The sequence below is a fragment of the Panthera tigris genome, chromosome D4 (genome assembly GCF_018350195.1).
Source record: "Panthera tigris isolate Pti1 chromosome D4, P.tigris_Pti1_mat1.1, whole genome shotgun sequence".
NCBI classification, from domain to species: domain Eukaryota; kingdom Metazoa; phylum Chordata; class Mammalia; order Carnivora; family Felidae; genus Panthera; species Panthera tigris.
The window spans coordinates 90,474,573-90,500,896 of NC_056672.1; the positions used below are offsets into that span (position 1 = coordinate 90,474,573).

Consider the following 26,324-nt stretch of genomic DNA (forward strand, 5'->3'; position numbering starts at 1 on the left):
TGGAATGGGAGGTAAATGGGTTAATAAACAGATGGATGATGAGGGAGGGAGGGAGAGATGAAGGGGTAGAAGGATGGAGGGCTGGAGGGCGGGAGTGAGGGAGGGGTGGAGGGGTGAAAGGAGGGAGGGGCGAAGGGAAGGGGAGGAGTGGAGGGGTGGAGGAAGGGAGGGGCGGAGGGAGGGGGAGGGGGAGGGGTGGAGGGAGAGAGGGGCGAAGGGAGGGGGGCGGGGTGGAGGGGTAGGATGGAGGGCTGGAGGGTGGAGGGTTGGAGGTTGGAGGGCTGGAGGGAGGGGTGGAGGGGTGGAGGGAGGGAGGGAGGGGTGGAGGGAGGGAGGGGTGGAGGGAGGGAGGGAGGGAGCAGAGAAAGGGAGGGGGGAGGGATGAAGGTGTAGAAGGATTGAGGGCTGGAGGGTGGAGGGCTGGAGGGCTGGAGGGAGGGGTGGAAGGAGGGGTGAAGGGGTGGAGGGAGGGAGAGGCGAAGGAGGGGGGAGGGATGAAGGGGTAGAAGGACGGAGGGCTGGAGGGGTGGAGGGGTCTCCCTTGGGGAGGACCTGAGGGTGGGGAATCCGGGCCAGGACTGGCACCCGGGGCATATCTGGGGGACGCAGACACACGGGGGTCCCCCGAAGAGGTACCTGGGGCACAGAACATGGCAAAGCACTGACTGACTGCACCAGGCAGGACAACCTTGGGTGTCAGTGCGGGGCTGTGCCCCGAGGGTCAAGGGGGTCAGCACCAGCAGGGTCACACCTGTGTTACTTCATTTAACCGTCACCCCACCCCAAACACCCGGGGTTATGATGCCCATTTCACAGATGAGGTGGCTGAGGCTCAGGGTGGCGAGCCACCTGCCAAGTGCTAGGACTCAGAGCCAGGTCCCTGCGCCTCCCACAGTCTATGTACCTGGATCCCCTCAATGCGCTCGGTGACGACGTAGGCATGGTGCATGGCCACCAGCGGGACCTTGACTCCGGCCATCCGGCCCACAGCGCTGGCCCACACTCCTGCGGGCAGAGCAGGGAAAGGTCAGCACTGCTGTGCCTGGAGGGGCGGCGGTGGTGCCAGGTGGGGTGGGGCGCCTGTGCAGGCACCTCTGTCCCGGGGCGATTCCTCTACGTCATACCCAGGCCCCTCCCCACCCCCCCACCCCCCCCCCCCCGCCCCCGCCCAGAGAAAGGCCCGGCTGAGGGAGCAGCCAGCGTGGCCACCCGAGAGCCAGGGGACAGTCCTGCTCACCTGCACAATTGACCACGCAGGGCGTCTGGATGGAGCCGTGCTCTGTCTCCACGGCTGCGACCCGCCGCACCCCAAAGTCGTCGGTCCGCACACGGATGCCGGTCACGGGGCAGTTCTCGATGACCTGGGGGCGAGAGGGGCTGCTTCCAGAGCCATGCAGGGCTCCCCGAGGGTGCTGACCACCCCTGATGTCCCCCCGCCTCGCCTGGACGGGACCTGGGGCACCGTCGGGGAAGTGGGGAGACCATGGCGCTGGAAACTAGCCCCAGGAGCTCCTTGACTTGGGGAACTTGATCCCAGACCCGGGGCTCTTTCTCACAAAGTGGCTTTTATTTTTTTTTTTTATTTTTTATTTTTTTATTTTTATTTTTTTCAACATTTTTTATTTTATTTTTGGGACAGAGAGAGACAGAGCATGAACGGGGGAGGGGCAGAGAGAGAGGGAGACACAGAATCGGAAACAGGCTCCAGGCTCCGAGCCGTCAGCCCAGAGCCTGACGCGGGGCTCGAACTCACGGACCGCGAGATCGTGACCTGGCTGAAGTCGGACGCTTAACCGACTGCGCCACCCAGGCGCCCCACAAAGTGGCTTTTAAAAAGCAAGGCTCGAGTCGCTAACGGGTGTCTGTGGTCTAGTCCTTCGGTAAAAAGGTCACCGATCAGTGTGGCTTCCTTCCACGTTGTATACAAGTGTATCTTCCTAAACACGTATTTGGGGTCAAACTAAAATCTCAACATTTTTCCCCTCTGGGTGATTTTCATTTCTTCTCTTTTGCTTTTCTGTCCTTTCCAATAAGTTCTACAACTCTGTGTTTGTCTCGGATAAAAGACGAAACACAAGAAGAGATCCGGAGAGGACTCCCTTGTCTAGCACGGCCAGAGCCTCGGGGAAGGAAGGAGGGCCGACATCTCCCGAGGCACCGCCCACCTTTGCAGGGGCAGATCAAAAGGCTCAGAGAGGCTGTCCCCGGCCCAAGGTCACACAGCAGAGAGAATGGCACCTGTTTCCTTTCCTTGGGCTCTTGGGGTTCTTGGGGCCAGGAGTGGGGGGGCACAGGGCCAGGCGGCCTTTGGTACCTGGGCTCCCCGGGCGGCAGCAGCCCTGGTGAGGGCGGTACACGTGCCGGCCGGGTCCATCGTACCGTCGTGCGGCACATACAGGGTCCCGTACAGGTCGTCCACGTTCATCAGCGGGTACAGTGCCTTCGTCTCGGCCGGGCTCAGCACGTGGGACTCCACGCCATATGCCTTGCCCAACTAGAGGGACCCAAAGGCAAGTAAGTCAGCCCTCGGGGAGCAGATATCCTCTGGCCGCTCTCCTCCCGGTCTGGGCCTCCGGGCCTCCGGGCTGCAGCTCCAACCTTGCCTCCTCCGGGAAGTTCCCCTGGGGTCATGGGGTGATAATGGCTTATGTGGTTGACACCCCTAACGGGCTCAGACCAGTCTCTGGTGAGGAAGGGGCTTCTTCCAGAAACAAACATTCTGGGCTTGAGGACCAGATTCCCCAGTCGGACCCGCTCCCAGGAGGCCAACCCGATCCTGGGTCCCAGGCCCCTGGCTTAGCAGGACTGGCCACACCGGCACATTTGATTGGCCCACGGGCAGCCAATCAAGTGTCCCCAGGTATCCCAAGGGGACACGCCCCACCCAACTAGAAAGAGGCTCAGCCAACCGGATTCTCTGTCTCAGAATGAAAGTGGCTGAGGCTTCAGGGAGCTGCTGGGAACTTGGGCTGGAAGGTTGGGGCTGGGGCTTTCTTTGGAGGCCTCGGTCCCAGCTGACGAGCGAGCCCAGGGGCAGGATGAGGCCGAATGGGGCCAGCGCCTCTGCCCAGGAACCCACACCTGCCCTGGTGAGGCCAGCTGCCCCTGCCTGCAGCCTGGGGTCCCAGGGGACTCGGCATCCCTGTGACAATGAGCCCCTGCTGGCCACACTGCTCACTGCGCCCTGAGCGGGCATTCAGTCGGTGCTCTATAAGGGGACAGATGGCTGGAGACGCCGGCCTCACCCATGTCCCCGCCTCAGTACAAGGCTCTTCAGCAGCATGAAGCTTTCTCCTTGTCGGGGACGCCTCCTGGTGAATGCGACCTCCTACTGATCCTGCCTCCCCTGAGCACAGCCCGGTGACGGTAACAGCTCCGCCGTGGGGCCTCCCCCGTGTCCGGGGCTCGGCGACCGTGCTCCACCACACGGTCCCATTTTGAAGGCGAGCGTGCCACGGCGCGCGCCTGTCCCAGGTGGCCCGCCGGCAAGGGCTCCTTCCCCGAGCCGTGCTGCCCCGGCCCCACCCCGCCGGTGCCGGGCCCGAGCTCCCACCCACCGACATGAGCCTCTTGTACTCATCCAGACGCTGCCGGCTGGATGCTGTGAACAGGCCCCCGTTCTGGATCCAGCCCGTGTGCAGCCCCGTCTCCTCCTCCAGGTCGTGGCTCGCCACACGCCGGGTGTGGGCCAGAAGTTCCACCTCCACATCGCTGGGCCGAAGCTGCCACAGCAGGCCTGGCCGGGAAGGGGCAGGGCACCATCAGTTCCCGGCGAGGCGGTGGGGCACCCCTTCCTCCCTCCCGGCAGGCCCCGGGCTCCCAAAGAACAGGCGGCGGGCCTGGCTCTTTCTCTGAAGGCCCTGGGGGGCTCGGAGAGGCAGATGAGCGAGAACTCACAGCGCCGGGCGCCTGGGGGGCTCGGCCGGTTGAGCGTCCGACTGGGGCTCAGGTCACGATCTCGTGGTTCGTGAGGTCGAGCCCCACCTCGAGCCCCACGTCGGGCTCCGTGCCGACAGCGAGAGGCCTTCCTGGGATTCTCCCTCTCTTTCCTTCCGCCCCCACCCCACCACCACTGTGCACGCTCCCTCTCTCTCTAAGAATAAATAAAATTTAAAAACAAATCACAGGGTCCAAGACGATTTGGGGACGGGGCTCCTGGCCCCTGGGCACCTCAGATTGTGGCACTATCGAAGGTCCTATTTATGAACACTTTCTGCGTGCCAAGCCCAGGGCTCAGCCTGTCACAGGCTGACAGAGCAGCCCCCCGGGGTCAGCATGATTAGTTTACGGTGACATTAAATGGCACCAAACAGTTCCACTCTCGGGAGAGCAGAGCAGGTGACGATGGGGCCAGGACCCCGACCCAGGACCGACAAGCCCAGGTGCAGGCTGTCGAGCAGCAAAGCCGCTCCATTCAGAGCAGAGTGTGGGGCGTGGGTGGCCAGGGCTGAGGCCGGTCTCACAGCGACGGGACGGTGGGAAGGCAGAGGCAGCGGTGTGCAGGCCTGAGCGCGAGGCCCGGACTGCTTCCCGACTCCACGTCCGGTGGCCTCACGCCGGCAGCATGACGTTAGCCAAGGTGGGGGTGGTTACCCCCCAGAAACTGGCAAACCTAACCCAGGACCCGGGGTTAAGGCAGAAGGTCGGCTGCGTGCATACCGTAGGTGCCTCGTGCGTGCCCACTGGTTAGCTAGCAGGTTGAGACTCACGGACGCACCTGGTGCCCATGGAGGACACCGCTCTGCATCGCCCCGATGGCTCCTTCCCCGTCTGTGCTCCAGACCCGCCGGAGGACCCCCCTCATCCACAGTGGCTCTGTCTGGGGAGGGGTGTCTGCTCCCGGAACAGACAGCTGTCTGGGCCCCCAGCTCCGGTGACGGCCCCGCTCCCTCCTCCCACCTCTGCTCTTCAGAGACGTGGGGGGCCAGGAGGACCCCCCACCTTCGGCTGAACCCGCGTCTTCTGTGCCCCTCCTCCTCCAGCGCGGCTGCCTCGGGTTGCCAACCCGGAATCAGCCCCTTCCAGCACCCCCCTGCCCCGGCCCCTACCTGCCGTGTGCCAGGTGGTCCCGGAGGTCAGCCGCTCCCGCTCCAGCAGCACTGCCCCGCTCACGCCCAGCTTGGCCAGGTGGTACAGGGTCTGGCAGCCCAAGCTGCCCCCGCCGATGACCACCACGTGGGCTGTGCTGGGCAGGGGCTGGCTTGGGCCCCGGGCCACCGTCGAGGGGCCCTGGGGGTCCTTCAGGGTCCGCCGGTATGGCACGCTCTTCTCGGCGGCGGGGCCGGCCTGGCCGGTCAGGGCGCGCAGCCCCAGGCCCCGCGTCCGGCTCCGGCGAGGGCATGTGGCGGCCACACGCAGGGCTCTGCTCAGCGAGGCCATGGGGACTCCAGACTCAGCACCGCAGGGAGCTGGGGAGAGAGCCAGGGCTGGCTGCGGCGTGGAGGGGTGGGGGCTGCACCAGGTGATACCGGGGGGGGGGGGGGGGGAGGGGACAGCCTCCCATACCCTCCAGGCCCTCCTTCCTCCGCCTCCCCGGGGACCCGAGTGCACCTGCAGCCCAGTGCTCAGGGACTGAGGGCCTGTGGGCCTTGGCGAGCCCAGGGCGACCGTGGTGGGAGGCAGGAGGTCCCTGCCAGCCCAGGGGCGGGCTGCTGGAGTACGTCATCGAGGGGACATGATTGCAGGTTGACCCACGAGCTGGACCCAGGCAGTCAGAGGCCCCTCACCCCCTCCCCCATCCCGGGAACGTACATTCTGCCCCCGTTCCCACAATGGGAGCCGTTTTCAGGAACGAAGGCTCGAGGGAGCAAAGCGTCGCTGAGACCCTCTGGACAGTTCGAGTGACTGAGCCCCGTAAGGCCGCTGCAGAAACTAAGATCTGGCAGGTGGGTGCAGAGACCCACCGTCTCCCGGCCCCGAGACGGGCCTCGTTGCGAGGCCCCTTGCTTGCTAACCCTGCCACCTGCCACCGACAGTGGCCTGCTTCTGTCCGTCTCTCCTCGCCCTCCGTGGACGGACATGGACAGTGAACCGGGCTGTGACAGAGCACCGGCCCTGGGCTGGGGGGGGTGGGGGTGTCAGGGGCACAGGGGAGGTGGGGAGCAGGGGGCCGATAGGAGACCTGGGGAAGTAGGGTCACCGGTGAGGGAGGGCAGGGAGGGGGGAGGGGACCTGAGCGCTGAGGACAAGCAGGAGCTCAGGTGTCAGGGGGATCCAGGACCCAGAGAGATGACCTCCAGAGGGGGAGAGGCAGGCTGCAGGGGGAGGGGGCTCAGGACACTGGGCAGGGTATCTTCCTGAGCACCGCGCCCCGCGTCCCACAGGTCTGCAGGAAGAGCCCCCGGCACCGCGGTGTGGTGATGGGACAGGTTTGGCAGTGGGGGGGAGACCGAGGGAGGTGTCAGTCCCCAGAGGGCCTGGGGCAGGGGCCATGGTGAAGGAGTCACCTGGGCACACAGACGGGAGCGTGGGGGTGGGGGTGGGGGAGGGGAAGCCCCCTCCCTGCCCCTCTGCCTCCTCCTCGGTGTCCCCCAGGGGCCTTCAGGGCTCACCTCAAATCCCTCCTCCTTCAGGAAGCCCTCCCAACCAGAAAAGTCACATAATTACAAGAACACGACAGGAGGCCCACCTCCTAAGGAGCGAAGGGGCCAAGAGGTGTCTCCCTGGGGATGTATCCTGCCCGCCATGGGGAGGGGCCTCCCGGGCCCCCTTCTGGGGTCAGCAGGACGAGCAAGAGGCATTTAGTGGCGAATGTGAGGTGCACGGGTGCCACCTACAGTCATAGTCATGACTGATATTTATGACCTCGTTAATTTAATTTAAAAAGTCGACCTCTGGGGCGCCTGGGTGGCTCAGTCGGTTGAGCGTCCGGCTTCAACTCAGGTCATGATCTTGTGGTTTGTGAGTTCGAGCCCCGTGTCGGGCTCTGTGCTGACAGCTCGGAGCCTGGAGCCTGCTTTGGATTCTGTGTCTCCTCCTCTCTCTGCCCCTCCCATCCTCATGCTCTGTCTCTCTCTGTCTCTCAATAATAAATAAACATTAAAATTTAAAAATAAATAAATAACAAATAAATAAAATAAAAAGTAGACCTGTTTCCAAGAGTGTGCCAGGTGCCAAACTTCCTCCTTCAGCAACCGAGAAATGCTCTCGGGTCAGTATGACTGCTGTCCCCATTTTACAGGGGAGGAGAGCAAGGTGCCGGAAGGCTAAGGTGGCCAAGGTCACAGGGCGGCCGAGTGGCCGAGCACAGCCCAGGCCTGCAGGCTCTCCCGGGACCTGGTCTGGGGGAGGGGAGCCTCGCGGCCACACCTGTTCCACCTCAACAGTGGGGACGCGGGTGGGGGGCCCAGCTCTCCCGCTGCTCGGGGCTGCCCCGGCGCCCATCCCCCCCAGCGGGGTGGGGGCGACAAGGCATCTCAGTCCCTCTGCCCCCCTTTGCCCCCCAGTCTAAAGGCCCACCTGCCTCCTGCCCACAGAGGGGCTCCCCGGCCACGTATCTGAACTTACCTTCTGTCTCCAAAGTGCCCTAATCTTCCAGGAACCCCCAACAGTGAGTGGCGCCCTGCCAGTGGAAAGTCGGCGTCACGTGGCTGTGGGGCACGTTCAAGGCTGGGCATCCGCCCCCGCGCCCGCCCGCGCTGCCCCGTCCCCGCTCCCGTCCGGCCAGCTCAAGTGCCTCCCGCCCCGGGGGCCGCCACGTGCCCCCTCCCCACCCTCCGGTGGCCCGCGGAGTCTCCCAGGGGGCGGGGACGGGGCCTGGGGCTCTCCCAGGGCCGCGTGCTCCCCCCCACCCGAAGCAGCTGCTTCGACGTGAACTCGCTCTCCGGCCCCGCTGACCCTCTCCCGCCCGGTCAGCAGCGTGGCCCGTGCGTTCCCCGGGGTGAGGGCGCAGGGCAGCCCAGGGCGCGGGGGCATTAGGACGGGGTGGGGACTTGAGCGACGCTGTCACCTGAGCTGTGAAGCCGGAGCCAGAGGAGCGCTCCTCAGAGGCTGTGGGGTGAAGGAGGTTGACGGAGCCTCCGCCTGGTGAAGGAGGGCTCGCGCCCTCGCAGCCCGAAGGTTCCTGCAGCCAGAGGCGGAGAGAAGTCTTGATCTGTCCCAACCCCGCCCGCCCAGGGGAGGGCCCGGGCCCTGCCCCTCCCGGGGGGTGGAGGGGGGGGGACCTCCAGCCGGCCACTGCTCCGCTTGGCGCCCCCTGCCAGTGCCTGGCCCGGGGGCTGCAGGGTGCCGTCCCTTCCTTCCTCCTCAGCAGCTTCCCAGCAGGAACCGGGCTGCCCGCCCCCGGCCCGCCCCCGGCCCGCCCCGCCAGCCCCTGTCGCCTCCCACCACCCCGCCGGGAGGGACCGCCCACCGCCTCTGGCTTCTTGGCTGCCAGGGCCGCAAGCATGTGGGCGGCAGACCAGTCCTGTGGACCCTGAGGCCCCATTAACCCTGGGTGTTGGGGCGGGTGACCTCACCTCATCTCTAAAACAGGGGTTACAGGTATGCTCCGGTGCCCCCGTGCACCCCTGCCTGCCCGTGCCTGTCTGTGCTCTCCAATGCCCCCAAATGAGCTGAGCACAGGTGACGTGGGCAAAAAGTGCTGGGTAAGCAACAGGGTTGTGCCAGGCCCCTTGGCTCGTGAGGGCCCCTGGGGAGGGGATCCAGGGCCTTCGCAAGCACCTGCCTGTCCAGCTCCGGCTTGCTTGCTCCCGGGGGAGGGGTGCCCACCGCCTTCAGAGGCAAGCCAGAAAGTCTGGCTGTCTGCACCCTGCCCTCCAGAACTCCTGGATCCCTCCGTCGCTTTGAGAGATGTCCCTGAGCCTCTGGCTTGCCAGCTGCACAGTGCCCAGCTCCCCTGGGCAGGAATGCCTGCCTCCATGTGACTGCTGGGGACCTTGGGACCCAGAGAGGAGGGGCGTCAGCCTGCCTTGGGCCACACAGAAGCCTTCGCTCTGACTCTGGACCTAGGCCGTTCAGTCTCTGCCCAGAGGAGAGACCACTCGCTCCCCTGCTCGCCCCTCTGCCCCCCCCCCGCCCCCCACCAAGGAAGGTCGCCCCGCAGGTGCAAGGCTTCGCTGGATGGTGCTCGGGCCAAGGGCAGGGGGCCCAGCCTGCTCACTCAGCACACGGTGGGCCAGGCCAGCAGCCTGGGGCCAGGCTGCACTCACTCAGTGAGGCGAAGGACAGGTCAGAGTGAAGACGGAGCGTGGCCACAGCGTCCTCGGACCGCTAGATATGAGGGGCACCGGGGACACAGCGGTTGCTGTGGCCCCAAGGCAGCGGCCGAGGCAGCCCGGGCCTCTCCTGGCCCTGCACTCAGAGACAAGCAGCGGTTGCAAAATTGTCCCAAGCCAAGCGAGCCGCAGAGTTGCCCTGGACTTTGGACAAGGGGTGGTGGCTGGCGGGCCAGGCCTGGCCGTGGGTCAGCGTTGTAGGATAGGTGATTGGTCAGGCCCGGCTCGGGTCCGGGACAGGTGGATGGGCCACCTCGTCTCCCCAGGCTGCTGGACGGCACAGCTCCAGAGGTGGGCAGGCTCCAGCCAGGGACGCTGAGGCAGGGCTGTCTCCTCTGGCCGAGCCTCAGTTTCCCCATCTGGGGCGCAAGGACTATAACCCCTGTCGTGTCAGTTTTAGGGAAGTTTTGTAAATTTCCCCGCCTATGTTACCTTCTACTTCCAGTGCACTTTGAAGAGAGCCGTGGTGCAACGCGGAGTGACAGTTGACCCTTGAGGGTGAGGGGTCACCCCCAGTGCCAGCCCTCCCCCTGTCCCTGGACCGACACCCTGGCGGGCTGCCCCCTGCCCGCATGGCCTGCATGCACCTGGGCGAGCACCCTCCTTGCCCGGGCGGCCCTCCCCACAGGCCCTGGCCGGCCCTCCGCCCCCACCCGCTGGCCAGGCCTCCAGGACAGAGGGAGGCGCCTGCAGGCCGCCCTCTGACTGGGCAGAAGTCCAAGGTGGAGCAGGGGGATGGGCGGGGGGAGGAGCCTCCTCCAGAGAGCTCCCTGCGTGGCCCTGCAAAAGAGGGACACTAAATGACAACAGGGCAGCACTGGCTGCCATCCAACGAGGAAGGTGGCACCCAGCCTGGCCCCAGTGGCCTCTGCGAGGTGCTCCGGGGGCCTACTGGGGGACAAGCCACGAGCGCTCTACACGTGTCACCTCAGAGAAAAGAAAAGACCGGTGCCGTTGACTGAGGCACAACACAGCCAAGGGGGTGTCAGGCAGGGCAATCCAGGGAGCAGGGAAGTTTCCAGAAAGACTTTGAGGGCTGGAATTAGAACGCTTCCAAGATTTTCTTTTTTCCAAGAGAGACCCTACAAAAACATCAACTCCCCCCATGGCTTCATGACGACAGGGTGTTTCTTCATCCGGGGCTAAGGGGTGGTCCTCCCCCCAGAGGCAGGCGGCCCCCTCCCCGCCTCGCACACTCAGGGCTGCGGCCACTTGGGCACAGCTGTTCCCAGCAGTGGGAGGCTGAAGGGTCCCTCCACACCCCTGGGATCCACACAGCAGGTGTGGGCGGCTCCATGCAGGGCCCCAAGGCTCCCGCTTCACTCTGATTTGTTCCGCAAAGTATTTGTGAGCAAAATAGTGTGTGTGTAGTTGGGGGGGGGGGACTGGTTGCTCCTTCTGCGGGGCCAGGCCGACTGAGGGTTTCACGGGTCACCTGGGGCTGCCACACTGAGCTTCAGGCGCCACACTGCCCAGGGGAGGGGGACAGAACGGAGCTTCGGAGGGAGACCCTGCAGAGGCTGTTGGAAGCGGGAGATGGAAAAGCAGTGACCACGGACAGAAGACCCCCCCCCTCCACACACACACACACACACACACACACACACACACACCAGCCAGGCCCCCTGCCAGGTCAGCCAAACCCTCTAGGCTCTCACATCAACAACCCCCGGGGTCAGGAGGCCTCCCCCACCCCCCACCCGCCCACGAGATTCAGGCTGTGCTTACGGCTTTGTATGTGTTACCCTGGAGATTTCCAAGCTCCTCTTGAAAAGTTGAGAGGCTGGGCCACACGGGCCACCCCCCCTCCCCCCCAGCCAGATGCACTTAGATGGGCCTGTTCCGTCCAGTTGGCCACTGTCCCCACCCTGCCAGTTTGCCCTTTCACATTTCCTGCTGGCCTCGGGGAACTTTGCTTCTCCCCCCCCCCAAGACTGGGAGCCCCCAGGTATTGCCCGAGGCAAAGACAATCTTCCTCTCTCCAGCTCAGGGGGCCAGAGCTCCCGGAAACAGGAACCCACTCAGGGAAACAGGGGTCTTGCAGTGAGCAGAGGGTGAGGGGGCTGTGCGGTGCTGTCTTCAGCCCTGGGATCTGAAAGGCCTCTGGGCGCTTAGGCGAGGGCAGCAGCTCCCGGGGGATGGGGGGCTTGGCCCCCGCCCCCGTCTCAGGGGGCTGAATCTTTACAGAAACACCGCCCCCTGGTGTCCATATGTGAGTATGACACCCTGGGAGAGCTGGACCCCAGACCAGGACCCGGCCCCAGGATGGGCACTATTGCCCCAAGAGGGAACCCACAGGCAGACTGGAAGGCGGATCCCCCCACTGGGACTGGCATCCTGGGCTCCTTCGGGCTCTCACGCTGTCCTCACGGAACACGCCCCTGGCAGGGAGCTTCCTTCCTGATTGCTCTCGGCTTTGTCTCAGTTTCCGAGATCAGCTTAGACGCGCCCTCTCCTCGTGGGATGTGTCCATTTTTCCCCATAATTCGGCCAGCTTTCCTCTTATCGATTTTCAGGCTCTGTTGTGAAGTGTATTAAGCTCCAGGATTGTTCTAGCTTATCATTTCATTGTCCCTTTTTATCATGAAATAATGAACCTCTTTATCTGGGGGGGGGGGGGGTTCTGCTAAATATTTAACATTTGGCTCGAGGTGGGGAGCGTTGGCTGATCCCTTTGGTGTAAATACTCCCGCCAGCACCAAGTTCAAGCTGCCAGCGGGGAGTCGCTGAACCCAGAGCCGGAAAGAGGCCCACAGGACCTAGCACGAGCCACTTGTGACCACCACTGTTTTTACACGTTAAGAACGCTTTTTGCCCCAAAGCAAATATTGGTCTGATACCAATATTGTTCTCTGCGCTCTGACACCTGCCTGGTGCATCTCTTCCCATCGTCTGCTTTCAGTATTTCTGTGACATGATGTCTCAGTGGTGCCCAGCACATTCCTACTTTAGAGTGTGACACAAAGACAATTTAGAGTGTGACCTCCCACCACTGGGGACAGCGGCTTCTCCCGGGAGCCGACAGAGCAGAGCGCGGGGCCCACAGACAAGAGGCTCTCACCCGGCCCGGCTGCCGGTCTCCACCCTGGGAACACACTTTGTCCCTTTTCTGCTGAACTCGCTGAGCCCCCAATCGGGGAGAGAAATACAAGCGTGCGTTTGGCACGTTGGTTAGGGTTTGGGGTTTACAGGGGGTGTCAGAAGACAGTTCTAAGAAACAAAATACATCAGACCAGGGGCGACTGGACGGCTCAGTCGGTTGAGCGTCCGACTTCAGCTCAGGTCATGGTCTCGCGGTTTGCGAGTTCGAGCCCCGCGTCGGGCTCTGTGCTGACAGCTTGGAGCCTGGAACCTGCTTTGGGTTCTGTGTCTCCCTCTCTCTCCGTCCCTCCCCTGCTCTCTCTCTCTCCCTCTCTCTCTCACACACACAAGTAAACATTAAAAAAGGTTTTTAAAAAACATGTCAGACCAAAAAGCCATTGGGGCAGTTGAAATAGAAACTTACGTTCTCTCCCAAGTGTGTGTGTTTTACTGTGTAGCTCACTTGTGTGAATTGAGCTATTCAGGGTGTTGTTCATATCCGAGTGGGAAAGGACTGTGGAGCGTCTGAGGAAGTTCAGCATTCTGTGCATTTTCCCCATGAATCAAGATTGTCCATCCGCCACCAAGACATGCCTCGAGGGGGCCTGACAGCCTGTGTTTGCCCCACGGACCCCTCATGGCCGCTGGTCTCTGTCTCCGTTGGCAGAGGCTGCTATCACCTCCTGCTTCCCCCCATTCTCTTATCTTTCTCTGGTAATCAGACCAGAATAAAGACTGCATTTCCCAGCCTCCTAGGCAGCCAGGTTATGGCCAGAAGAAAGTTATGGCTTTAAAGAAAGATGGTCATGCCCCTTCCCTGCTCCTTCTCCTTCCTATTGGCTGGAAGGTAGATTCCAAGGCTGGAGCTAAAGTCCCATCTGGGAGCATGTGAAGTCACACCCAGGAGACCAAAAAGAAAACTCAGAAAGACCTAGGTCCCTGACACTGTGAGCCTGGGTCGCTACCCAGACTATTAGGTGAGCAAGAAATGGCTATTTCCATCTCTTGTCTTATAGGCTGCCCATCATCCGTGGCCAGATTGTAACCCTAACAGCCCAAGGCTTGCATTGGGGTACGACTTCAGAGAATTGCGGGTGGGGGTCTCGCTTCAGCCATCTCGTCACAGCCCCTAGGGCACATAGGTGTCAAGATGCGGAATGATTATCCAGAGAGAATCCAGGGGAACAAAACTCCCATACAGATCCTATATGCACATGTAGGCTTTCTTTTTCTAGGGAAATTAAAGGATCAAAACTAAATTGTTAAGAAAAGAAATACAGCAATCACGACTAAAGAACAGGAGTCTAACTCACAAATGTAAAATCTTGTGGGACCTCCCCCCCCCCTGCCGCTACCCCCTCCTCCAGCGGTGGGGCCAGCCAGTCCCCATGGCCAGTCGGAGCCATCCAAACGAGAGCTGCAATTATAAAACCTTGTGATTTGTGCACATTTAATACATTTGTAATTTTCTACTTGGAAAAGTCCCATTTTAAATAGATAATTTGAATGGAGACCTAAAGCTTTTGTTCAAGGAAGTCATGTTTTCTTTCAGCCCGGAAGAGGGAAAGCCTACCTCCAGTCCTCGGCTTTTGCAATACGAACTATCAAGGTCACCAGTTTCCGGTCAAGTCCCGTTTCAGTAGTATATTCCAAGTTGTGCTATCAAATATTTCTATCCTTTAAGAATAAATTTGAAATATTTTATAATTTCCTTTTTGATTTTTATTTAGAACTACGTTTCTTAATTTGCAAACATATGTAAGTTTCTTGTGTATTATTACTGATTTCTACCCTCGCTCATTGTGGCGAGAGAAACTAGTCTGTAAGGTGACTTGAAATCCTTTGAGATCTGCATTATGGGCCGGTACGAGGTAAATCTTCGTGGAGATGATGTGTACTCTCCAAGGGGTCACAACATTCTGCATATGCAATAGCTAATGGTTATTTTATTCTTACCGTTTTTGTTTCAATGTCTGCTTCACTTTTCAGTTACAGAGACAGAAAGAGAAAGTTGTATTAGAGCTTCCCATGTATGATGATGGGTTTGTCTCATTCTTTCTGTTCTTCTGTGAATTTTGCTTTATGAATTTTGAGGTTATGTTATAAGGAGCATACTACTTTAAAACTGTCATGTTTTTCTAATAAATGAGAATTTTAACTCATTAGGTAACAAGCCTTTTAAAACAATTTTAATTCATTAGGTAACAAGCCTTTTCAAACTCTGGTGATGCCCTTTTTTGTTTGGTTTGCTTTAAAATCTGTTTGGTAGGACATTGACTTTTAACTTGACTACACTGTGAATTTTTCTTTCTTTTTTTTTAAACATTTATTCATTATCGAAAGATAGAGACAGAGCATGAGCAGGGGAGGGGCAGAGACAGAGGGAGACACGGAATCCAAAGCAGGCTACAGGCTCCGAGCTGTCAGCGCAGAGCCCGATGCGGGGCTTGAACTCACAAACCGTGAGATATGTCCTGAGCCGAAGTCGGATGCCCAACCGACAGCCACCCAGGCACCCCTACGCTGTGAATTTCTATTTTTTATTTTTGAAGTCCAGGGTTAACTACACTGTGTTAATTTGTCCTGGGGCAAACCAATGCCTTTACATTGTTTTACTTCTGGAAAGTTAACAAACTGATTGAAACCTTTGTCCTATTTGGTGTGTTAATTTCCTTTTCACGATGGGGGTGCTCCTTGAGATGCCCAGCTTTACGCAGGAGGCGAGTTCCGGCTCCTGGCCTCCGAGGTCCTGGGGCCAGTGTCTTGAGTGTTGGAATCCCTGGTCTCCACCCCAGAGGGCTTGAGATCCTAGAAGCTGCCCTGGCATAGGCTCCCGTATCTGCTCTGGTTTTGTGTCTCTCCTTTCTGGGACAGGCCACCTTGTTCCAAGCTCCGTCTTGCATTCTCTTGTGTTTTATATGGCGTTCCTGTGTTTGTGGTGCAGCGGTGGGAGAGGCGTCCTCCTCACCTCAGAAAGCGGGTGGTTCCCATCTCGTCCAGGGAGCTTTCCTAGAGCTCCACGGGGCGGCCTCTGCGGCTGCCCCACCCAGGAGTGCCCACACCGTCAGATGAAGGGACACGGCGCCCTGGCACCCTGAGAGCCCTGCGGGCAGCAAGCCCTCTGACCAGGGGTGCGTGGCTCCCATCAGCTTTCCTACATCCCGGGGTGACCTCAGGCGGCAGCCTCCTCCTCCCTCCAGGCCTCCACCCTGGTCCACGCGCGGGCCCTCGAACAGGCCTGGGGCTTCCCACTCTTCCTGGGTCTGGGCTCCACAGCAGGTGCTCTGAGGCCCTCCCTCGAAGCTTCCCTGCCCCTAGCACCCCCAATTCCACCTGCACTTCCCCTCACGCCACCGTGGCTCTCTGCAGCTCGCTCGGCCCTGCTCGGGGCAGCCGGGGACCGCTGACCCCAGGGCTGCTGAGGGAGCGTCTGTGCCTGTCCGTCCCCCACGTGGGCGTGAGAATTCAGAGCTGCAGCCGGCTCTCTCGGGAGGTGGGGTTGGGACAACCAGGCCTCTCGGGGCCTCGGGCCTGAGAAACTCATCGAGGGAGGGCTGGTCCAGAAAAGGCGGGCCTCCCATCGGGTTCTCAGGGGCATCACAGTGAGCCAGACTCCGGGGCTGTGGGTCCTGGAGACCAGGGCTGGGTGAGCTCCAACACTCTATCTGTGTCACCTCAAACATCGGCACTGGCCTCCTGGTTTGCAACAAAATCTGAGTGTCAGCTGTGTACCAGGCTCCAAGTCTCACTTGATCCTCACCACCTTGAGGTGGGTCCCGGGGCGGGTCACCCACCCCGTCAGCTATGCCCCTGTCTCCTCAGTAACAGGACCCCAACACTCTCCAGGGAGGCCATGTGTCCCGCTCAAGTCCTGCAGTCAGTATTAGCCTCCACTGCAGGCAGGAGTGGCCACGTGCCTCAGCTCTGGGTAAGGAGGGGAAAGGGAAGCACTGTGCCAACCTCTGCCTCTGCCTCTGCCCATGGCCTCGATGGCAGGAGCTCCAGCAGCCACCTTGGACCATGAGGCCACAGCGAGGATGGACGCACAATGCTGAGGAGGGGAGGGGCCTGGGTTTGGGGATGGGGCACCAAACCGTCCCTGGAACCTTGTCTGGACTACGTCTCCATGAGGGAGAAATGAATCTCTCCCTTACTGTTCTGATTTTCTGTCGAAGGCCATAGACCCACTCTCTGGAGAGATTATTTTTTTTATCTCCAACATATACCTACAAAGAAACTGGCTGGCCTGAAGGACATACCCGAGAGGCGGCAGGGCTAGGGCTGAATCCCACCCAAATGGGAAGACTGTCTCTGATGGCCGCGGGAGGATGCTGTGGGACACGGCGTGGGAAGCCCATGGCACGGGGCCAGCCGGGAGGAGGCGCCCGGGCAGTGGCCCTGGCATCATGATCTATTCCAGACCCACAGCCTCTTGCCTCCCCAAGGCCTCTATCTGACCCAGGCCACAGCATCCTGGGCTCACAGGGTCCGGGTGGGGCAGATTCTGCTGGACACTCACAGAAGAATCCAGCCACTCCCTCCTCCCTGGCATGAAAGGCCAGCCACTCCTGCAGAAAAGAACTTAGGTTTATTTGCAGTAAAAACCGTGGTCTGAAAAAACCTATTGGCAAATGTACAGTTTGCGTCCCACTGGGGGGTCGTCACCAGCTGTGGGACCCCCAGACCCCTGAGCCGCATGCACCGGGCTCCTAAGTGTTCACAGCTAATGTCAGGCCCCGGGTCCAAAGCCCCTCCGGAGCCCGTCCTGTCTCCTGCCGAAACCCCCCACCCCCGCTTCCCAGCCTGCCCCCGGCCTGCCTCCCCTCCGGGTTCATGCAGTGCAAACACGTTTCAAAACAAACGAAAAACAAAAACAAAACATTCACAAAAACCAGCGTTCTAAATTATGTTTTCTCAGTATCCTGCGTTGTCGTGACGCCTCGTTTCACGATAACCTCAAATATACATCATTTTCTTGCTCTTATAAAATATCTTCCTTCTTATTCACAGATATATAACGGGAGCTTTGGAGGAAATAATTACAAACTGTTTTTTCCCTTAAAAAACAAACAGGCCAAACCGGAAACAGAACAATCGAAACAAGAGAAACAAAACCCTTTTGACAACAGTAAACACGAAAGGGGCCGGCTGGGTCCCCCCCCCCCCACACCCCCCAGGCTCGTGGCTGGGCCATCGGCAGAGTGTGCAAAGTGCTGGATGTGCCCTGATGATGGGGACTCGGGGCTGCTCTCTCCGAGGCCAACTCTCTGCTTCCCTCCCCTGTCCCTCTGCCCCCCAACGCGATCCTGTTCACCCTCCCGCCTCAAGCCTTTGCGGACCACCTTCCCTCTTCCCCTGGCTGCTGACCGTCCCTGACCCCTCCCTGCCTCCTCCCCGGGCCGGGACACTGCGCGTGTGAGCTGAGCCTGGAGGCCACACGGCTGACTTCAGAGGAACCCCAGGGTGCAGCGGGGCAACGGCAGCCACCGCAGCAGGGGCTGGCCTTCCCCACGCCCGGCCTTGCCCGGTCCCCGCGCCCTGCAGAGGGCAGGGCGGCTGGCCGAGGGGCAGGGGACACACAGCCCAGGTTCCACCAGCAGCTCTGGCACGGAGCTCGCAGGGAGGTGGCACCGCTAGGTCTCGTGCAACATCCAGGCCGAGGGAGGGAGCGGGTCTCGACGAGAGAGCCAGAGGTCAAAGGCCAGGGGGAGTCAGGAGGGGGAGTTGGGGGCAGGGGGGCCACCCCCAAGAACACTTATTTCGAGCTGGCCACAGGCCCAGTTCGGGCCGGCAGGAGGAAGTCTCGCAAGGGCCGGTACCGGCACCGGTGGGGAGGCCGGGAGGCCCCTCAGGAACCACCCCGCACGACACAGGAGACTCCGGGGTGGGGGGGACCGGGGCGGGGGGGGGGCTCCTTCTGGAGAGGAATGTGAACAGCAGGGACCGAGCGGGGGGAAAACTCTTGTTTTCTTCTCACCCACATCAGGGTTTACAAAAGGTGTATCCACCTGACAGCAGGACAGGACAGACGCATTCCTGGGGTGCAGGGCAGGAACAGTACCATTGACTGGGGAGGAGGGTCGGCCCCTCCATCGTTCGCTCGGGCCCCCTCCTGAGAGAGGGCCCCCCCCCGGGCGGAGCCTGCACACCCCTCACGCGGAGGGCCACGAGGAGTCAAGGGGGCCCGCGCGGACCCCCTAGCGATGCTCTCTTCTCCTACACCTGAGCACAGCGGGGGCTGAGCACGGGCTGCGGCAAACGGCCTGGCTCCGGTCCCTTCTGACTCTCTGGGCCCGAGGCTGCCCCCCGGGAGCGGCAGGAAGCAGGCAGGCTGAGCGTCCGGGGCTGAGCAGAAGGGGCTGGGGGAAGGCCCCCTCTGCCGTCCCGGTCGTCCCCGGGAGCACCTGCTGTTCAGACCTCGGCTCCCGAATGCCGTCTCGACGGGACAGGGGCCAGGTGAGCTCTGGCCTCAGCTGTCACCCAGAGCCTGGCTCAGGACGCCCCAGGCGCTCCCTCCCCTCGGCGCTCTGGCGGTGGCCGTCACGACAGGGCTGGCCCGGCTCTCCTCTATGTACAAGTAGCGTACCCAGGACAGGCCACCGAGGGCAGACTGAAGGTGGGCCGGTTTGCATGTAGGATTTTGAACACCCTCCCCGTCCCCACGGGCTGCTGAAGACTGGAAGGTTGGCGGGCATGTCCCCTCTGAGTCACAGAGCTAGAGACAGACTTCAGAGCTGGACTCTTCGAAGAAAAGCCATGAGCCCTGTCCGTGCTGTTGTCGTCACTGGATGCCCTCCTCTTCTACATACGTTGAAGGAAACCAGCCGATCTGAAAAAGATGACGGGGTCACATGAGAGAGCGTGTGCGCACGGGTCTGCGTGTGTCTGCACAGGTATGTGCACGTGTCGGGGTGAGGGTCAGCAGAGGCTCCTGGAAATGGGGGATCCTTCAAAAGACTGGAGTTCGAAGCCAAGCTTACCCCAAGCGGGGGTCCTGGCAAAGACTGGGAGCCTGGGGGAGCTGCGGCCCCGGGGTAGGAATGACCCTCAAATGCGCCCGCCCCCGGCGGCTCAAGATGACATACTCTCCCTCTACCTGCCGGCCAGAAAAAAATTAAATCCTCCCTGGAGGAAAATAACATCATGCCAAGCCTCTGTTCTATACCCAGGCTCGTTATTCAATCAGGACCTGGTGACAGAAAGTAGGAGAAAATGCAGGTAACGGAAAGCAATCCGCAGGTATGAGAGTCATCAGGGAATGTAAGTGACTCTGACGTATACGTTTGAGAAAAATGATGACAGAGAATAAAACTTTACCAGTGAACTGAAATCAGAAATCAAAGAGAAATCAAAGAACTGGGAAAGAGGACTGAAATTAAGAATCCGGGCATATTAGAGTAAAACTGATGAAAACCAGACTTTATTTATTTTTTACATGTAACCCCCTGGGGAGTAAAGGACACATTCCCTGCAAAAGAGCCACACTAAGAAGCTGGCTGCTTCTTTACGGAAACGATGGAACCAGGGACAATGGAATGACATCACCGAAGTGCCAACAGAAGACACCTGCTAGCCTCAAATTTATCCCCTGGACAACACTATCCCAAAATGAACTCGACACAATTCCTCACAAAAAGGAAGCAGGTCTCGCTGGAGGTACGACTGATCCCTCGGGGGATGACCAGGAGAGGGGAAAACTGTCTCTTAGCATAGAACGTCCCTCGATAAGTGTTCAAGAAACAACGGCCAGAAAATCACTGTTTTTCAACCATGATAGAAAGAATTGACCAGACAAAATTCATCAGTAAGTGATAGAACCAGTAGATGAAAGTTTGATGGGGAACAGGATGTTTACCTGATTTCAAAGTGTTACCCTGCAAGGTACTCATGAGTAACAGTAACTTCATGGTGGAGAAACTCAGCAGATAATCGCTTTCACCAAGTCATCAAAATTAACGTCACAACAGCAGGACACACTGACCTCATATACCTCTGGATGGGACAGTACGGTACTGAAAGGGATACGACACCCACGTTATGTTCCCACCAAAGATATACGACCTCAACCTCATCATGAAGAAAATATCAAACAAACCTAAATTGAGGGATAGCCTACAGAAACAACTGGCCTGTATTCTTCAAAAAGGTCAAAGTCATATAAGACTGAGAAAGGCTGAGGAATCGCTCCAGAAGAAAGAGAGTTAAGGGCCATGGCAAGTGAATGCAATTCCTTTGGGGAGACGAGACACGGGATAACCGGTGACATCTGAATATGGACTGTGGGTTAGAGACTCATATTCTATTAAAGGGGAATGTCCTTGATTGTAGGACACTGAAGTACTTAGGGCTTTAGTGGGGGAAAGGATAGGACTTCTATAATTGACTATCGAATGGTTAAGAAAAAAACAAGCAGAGAGCAAAGGAGAACGTAAGTGATAAATGCACAAAGGACTCTTAATTGGTAACTCTGGGCACAAAGAGCTACAGCAACTTTTCTTTAAGCTTGAAACTGTATCCAAACAAATTAGAGGGGCGCTTGGGTGGCTCAGTCGGTTATGTGTCTGACTTCAGCTCAGGTCATGATCTCACGGTTCATGAGTTCAAGCCCCACGTCGGGCTCTGCGCTGATAGCTCGGAGCCTGCTTGGGATTCTCTCTTTCTTTCTTTCTCCCTCTCCCTGTGTCCCTCACCCACCTAAAATAAACAAACTTAAAAAAAAATTGTAAACGTTTCCTAATAAGAACACTGAAAAACAGGAAGTAAAACAAAGAGGTTTCAGATTCCACAAAAACTGAGAATTTATTAGTAGCAGACTCACCCTAGAAAACATACTTAGAAGAAGGAATTTCAGGCAGCAGGAACATGCTTTTGGGTGGAAATACAACAAAGCAGGAAAGAATGGGGAGCCTGGGGCAAGGTAAACAGGTGGGAACTCTAAACGAAACTAACTGCTTAAAACAAAAATAATGTCTAATGGGACTGAAAAAATATGCAGAATTAAGATACACGACAACACCTGTACCAAATTTGGGAGGGGATGAGTACAGTCAGAAGCTGTAAGGTCCCTGCATTATCTGGGAAGCAGTAAAAGTACTAATTTAAAATAGTCTCTCAGAAGTCAGAGTGCACGCTGTAATCCCTAAGTAACCATTCAAGTAATAGGAAAAGAATGTGTAACTCACCAGCCAAGGAGGCAGGAAGTGGAATAGAAAAAAAAAATACTGACAATTCAAAAGTAGGCAAAAAGAAGGAGAAGGAGGAGGAGGCAGAAGAAGAAAAAAAAAAAGAAGAAGAAATGGATGTGACAAATAGAAAATAAACAGAAAGATGATGGATTTAAATCTTCGCTCAGTAATTACATTAAACGTAAATGGGCTAATGCTCTTATTAAAAGGCAGAGATGGTCGGATCAGACTGGCTTTAAAATGTGTATAACATAACATCTTATCTTATCTCTACCTTGAATTTAAGAATACAAAAAAGTTGAAAGTAAAGCATGAGAGAGTGAAGTCTGCCACGCAAAACATTAACTCCTCCCAAACAAGCTGGGCTGCTCAAAGAGCAGACAAAGTAGACTTGGAAGCAAGAACTGCCAGAGACAAAAAGAATCATTTCGTAATGGGGCCAAAGCAACAGGAATATCTAGTCACACTCTAAACCAGGAGTTCTGAATCACCTGGGAAACTGCTTTACTCATGATCTGGGTGAGGGGGACCTAAGTATACAGCCCCAGGAGCCTCCAATGTTGGCGCCCCTAGGGCCACTTTGAAAACCAGTGGTTCGGCCCTCCAGGCCAGCACCTAGGACTCGGTGTCCTCATGCTTCTGAAGGGCTGTCGGGTGGAAAATGGATCTGACCCGAGGCCTCCGAGGGGCAGACAACACGCTAGGTGGAAGCAGACCAGCTCCACCACCTGACAATGGAATGATGAGCCATGGGAGCCAAGGCAGGCGAACCCTGCACAGCCCGGTGTGCCTGCTGAGGGCAGCTGCCCCACACGAGCTCCAGTACCCTGCTGGGTGAGTGCTGACAAACCCGGTCAGAGCCAGGGGGTCCAGAAGGGGTACAGGAATAAGGGGCCATGGAGTGCTGCAAGGTCATGGGGTAGACAGGGAAGGGCGTCCTCAGGCAGAGTGGGTGGGAACACAGTGTGCCCCTTCCCGTCTCCCCAGCGTGTAAGGGAGGCCAGTGAGGACACCTGAGCGCCCTGCTGTGGTCCTGTGGCCTCTCTGCCTGCAAAGAGGGCTTGAGTACGTGCAGGTAATGTGGAGCGTGTGTGTAAAACACGTCCCCCTGCAGTGGCCACAACCACAGAACGGGACCGAGCACAGATATGGGGCCAGACAGGCCTGGATCCGGCTCCAACCCGGGCAGCTCGGGTCTATGGCTCAGAGGGGGCGTCACAGTGCTGGGGCAGGTACGCTGAGGTGCCAGCCTGCCCCAGCCTGGCCCGGGCTGAGCCGCTTACCCGTCCGTTGGCCTCGCCCTTCCACCAGCCCTGGTCCCCGCCAATGCGGCTATATATCTTCACCAGGTCGCCTTCCCGCAGTGAGAGCTCACGCATATCCCGGGCAGCAAAGTTGTACCTGGCCACGGCCGTGCCGATGACGCGGGGTGTGAACACTGTTGGGGGAGATGGGCAGGGTTACACAGCCGGCGGGGGAGGGGGGGCCAGCTTGGTCCCCCCGGTGCCCGGCCCCGTGCCCAGAGAGGAGGGCTGTCCGGCAGAAAGGCTCTGAAGGGACAGGCTATTCTCCAATTCCACCCAGACCTGCAGGCCATGGCCCACGCGACCCTCCCGCGAAGGCACTCACACCGCGTCACGGCCAACAAATGTGATCGTGGGCTCAGAGCAGGTGCTGAGGTTCTGATCACTACGACTCGCGTGGGCCCCACCCCTGCATGCCCGGTGCACGAGTGTCACCTGCCCAGTGGTCACTCAGCTGACCCAGCCTGCGTGCTGATGCAGCACCTGGGGCCAGACCCCAGGGTGCCGGTGCCTGGCTTCCAGGTCCCCAAACCAAACTGGACACGGGGCTGGGCCAGCTCGGCTGGGGACCCAGGAGTCCTGGTGGGCAGGGGACAATGACCGTGGTGGAGGGGACAGACGCAGCGGCCAGGGAAGGGCTCTGACTCTGGCAGCGGAGGGCCAAGCAGTCGGGCCCAGCTGAGACCCAGTGCCCCTGTCTCCAGGGCCCGCCCGGGGGGGTCCGCCGGGGTGATCCCTCCGTCACCCTGGGGGCGGCCACCCAGCTCTCCGCCGCTCCCAGAGGCAAAGCCCTCAGCGAGCGAGGGGGGGGCTAGGGGGTGACAAGCTGGGGGGTGGCCGTCGGGGTGAGCGCGTGAGAGAGGTGACGGCGGTGAGGAGGGTGGCACCGAGCCTGACCGCGTCCTCCGCCCTGTCCCCGCCGGCCAGGCCGTCCCTTCCCTGTGCCTGTGCCCTCGGCCCTGTCCCGTGCCGGGCTACGGGCAGCTGCGGACGCCTTCCGGCGGGGGCTGCGGGCCGGCGGGCGGCAGGCCGGGCCCCCCCACGCCCCGGGCACCAGCGGTACCTGACCAGAAGGGAGCGGAGGAGCCCTGGGAGGCAAAGCTGAGGCCCTGAGGACTGAGAAAAGAAAAGTTGTAGGAGGCGCAGGAAGCTGCAAAGAGGCGAGAGAGAACGTGAAAGGGGCACGCAGGCAGAGCGCAGGGGTGCGGGGCCAGGCCTGCCGGGCGGGGCTGCCCCTCCCGCCACCTCTCCTCCGGCGTGTCTGAAGCCACCTGTCCAGCACTCAGTAGGTGCGCACTCAAGGGCCCGTCGTGGGCGGGACTTCAAACACGCTGGGCCCACCCCGCCTCTCACTCCAGGTGGCCTCAAGCAAGTCGCTGCCCTGTCCCCGTGGAGTCCTGCCCGCAAACGAGGTGCCAGATCTGGCTCCCTCCCAGTGAGGACCCCGGGGGGCGGGGGGTCAGGGAGGGATCTGAGCGCAGGTGGGACCTGCCCCGTTCTCACCCCACGCCGACCCCCGGGCAAGGGCGCCAGGACAGGGAGCAGCAGTCCAGAGCTGGCACTCCCTACCCGTCACAGGGACCACGAGGACACCCTGGCTCGGGGGGGTGCTTGTGATGGCCTGGGGGGGGGGGCGCCTGGGCCAGTGGCTTGGGTCCCCCGGGAAAGCCTTCCTCGAGGGCAGGTGGGCAGCGAAAGCCAGGGCCGTGGGAAGCGGGCAGAACGGGCACCTCCGGGTGAGCACCGGTGTGCCGGGCGGGTGCGGGCGTTACCTGGGGACCGGCTGGAGGCCCTGGAGGCCGCGCGCTCCCGTGACTTGTAGGGGTACTTGAGCGTGGTATCCAGCTGCCTGAAGCTCTCCTTGAGCGAGTGGCACTGATAGTACTCCACCAGCTCCTACGGGACACACGTGCTCACTGCCGCTGTCACCACCTCCAGGCAGTCCTCCCAGGCGCCCTGGCCTCCCTCTCCCACCTCGGTTTCACTTGGGGGACTTGTGTTCTGGGCCCCCGAGGGCTCCCCACTCCTGCTCTCGGCCCAGCACGCCGCCCGCCCAGGGTGGGCGGTCAGAACCCGAGGGGCCCCCGAGCCAGTAGCTTCCCTCCAGCTGTTGCTACAGAAAAACCAGGGGCCGACGCGGAGGATGGCGCCGGGATGCCCCGACAGCAGGGAAGGGCTTCCAGAAAGAACAGCACGCGCCAGAGACCGAATGCCCTGCGATTTCCGGCGTGGGGAGGAGAGGGCTGTGCCAACGGGGAAGGCTACCTCGCGGAAAGTATGCGAACGTCATGGGCAACAGTTCTGTTTCAAAACCGTAGATACGAGCCACACCCCAGCCATTGTGACAGGTCGAGGGGCCTCGCCTGAATGCGAATGGGCGGGGCAACTGGGGACATGTTTCTCTACTTTGTGCTTTTCTGGGGCCACAGCGGCCTCGTCTAAGAGCTCATGTCATTTAGGAAAGACACAATAGGCCTAATTTAAAAATCACGTTAAGAACTGTGCCTTGGGGCGCCTGGGGGCTGGGCTGCGGGGCTAGGCGCTGGCGGGGGGGGGGGGGGGGGGGGGGGGTGGGGGGGGTGGCTGCAGTGACGCACGGCAGGCCAGGCCAGGCCCTCCCCTCACTGTGCCCCGCGGTGAACCCACCGGGCCCTCTGGGGGCAGAAGCCTCAACGCAGGGGCTGTGACCTAAGTGTCCCAAGGTGCCCTCCAAACCCAGTTCCCTGGATCTTCCCTGGTGGCGGGAAAGTGCAGCCTACAGAGGCCATGGTGGCAGTGGGGCACCCGGGCCCTCCCACCACCTTGCAGGCCAGGCCGAGGGAGCCACGGGATCACCTACCAAGAGGCTTTCAAACTTCTTCGCTTCTGTAATGTGGATCCAGCTGTCTTTCTCCACCACCTTGATGTGCTTCACTTCATCATTGAACCTGGGCAAACGCGTGGGCCTTGGGGTCACCACTCGGGCCACGTGGCCCCCAGGGGTCCAGGCTTATTACCTGTCTGCCCTCGCCTTCTTACCCCCAGCCCCCAGCCCTTCTGGCCCACCCCCTCCTGGGCCCCTCCAGGGTCAGCCAGCAGGGTCTCAGGCCCCATCCAGCCCACGGGGGCCTCCTGTCCTGGGATTCTGCTCATTCCCCTCTCTGCACGGGGGACGTCATCCTTCTCCCTGTTTCCCCGTCGCCTGGCGAGGCCTTCACAGCTTGGTTTATAGAGTCCAAGGTCTGACCATGGCCCCCTGAGGCCCCAGGGGAGCAGCCCGCCCAGCTCCGATGCTGCCTAACATTGTCCTCTGCACCCTCCACTCCAGCCGACGGGCACCCCCAGACAGGCCACACGCACGCCCGCCAGAGCTGCCCCTCTGCCGGGAAGGCCCACCCTCCCGCCATCCTCCCCTCCTGAGCTCGAGTCCTCAGGTCTCAGTTCCAATGTGACCCTGTCGGAGAGCCTCCCTTCCCCCCCAAACACCACTCCAGACGGAGACATCACAGGAAAAGGAAACACACCAACACCTCTACAGATGCAAAAGTCCTCAGCAAACT

The 26,324-nt window shown here is 60.0% G+C and overlaps 2 protein-coding genes across 12 annotated transcripts in view; both read right to left on the minus strand.

Annotated features, from left to right (window-relative positions):
* The window catches only part of SARDH (sarcosine dehydrogenase), a 61,249-nt gene extending 53,009 nt beyond the window's left edge, over positions 1-8,240 (minus strand). For 5 of the 6 annotated variants that reach the window (XR_006210583.1, XM_042964513.1, XM_042964514.1 and 2 more), the window contains exons 1-8: positions 8,163-8,240; positions 7,949-8,062; positions 7,507-7,561; positions 5,049-5,408; positions 3,558-3,736; positions 2,315-2,494; positions 1,238-1,361; positions 905-1,005 (exon numbers count right to left, since the gene is read on the minus strand). Coding sequence is in view for 5 of the 6 variants with exons in the window: in XM_042964513.1 (XP_042820447.1) it covers positions 905-1,005; positions 1,238-1,361; positions 2,315-2,494; positions 3,558-3,736; positions 5,049-5,379 (915 nt within the window). In the remaining variant the exon portion in view is untranslated. Of the gene's footprint in view, positions 1-904; positions 1,006-1,237; positions 1,362-2,314; positions 2,495-3,557; positions 3,737-5,048; positions 5,409-7,506; positions 7,562-7,948; positions 8,096-8,162 lie in introns of those variants that run through there. The other variant, XM_042964510.1, reaches the window with a different exon arrangement.
* An 8,624-nt stretch (positions 8,241-16,864) lies between these two features.
* Positions 16,865-26,324, minus strand: part of VAV2 (vav guanine nucleotide exchange factor 2) — a 165,608-nt gene continuing 156,148 nt past the window's right edge. For 4 of the 6 annotated variants that reach the window (XM_042964033.1, XM_042964034.1, XM_042964032.1 and 1 more), the window contains exons 24-28: positions 25,625-25,712; positions 24,558-24,681; positions 23,849-23,935; positions 22,765-22,919; positions 16,865-19,125 (exon numbers count right to left, since the gene is read on the minus strand). In XM_042964033.1, coding sequence (XP_042819967.1) covers positions 19,078-19,125; positions 22,765-22,919; positions 23,849-23,935; positions 24,558-24,681; positions 25,625-25,712 — 502 coding nt within the window. In that variant the 3' untranslated portion in view covers positions 16,865-19,077. The remainder of the gene's footprint in view (positions 19,126-22,764; positions 22,920-23,848; positions 23,936-24,557; positions 24,682-25,624; positions 25,713-26,324) is intronic. The other 2 variants (XR_006210454.1, XM_042964035.1) reach the window with 2 other exon arrangements.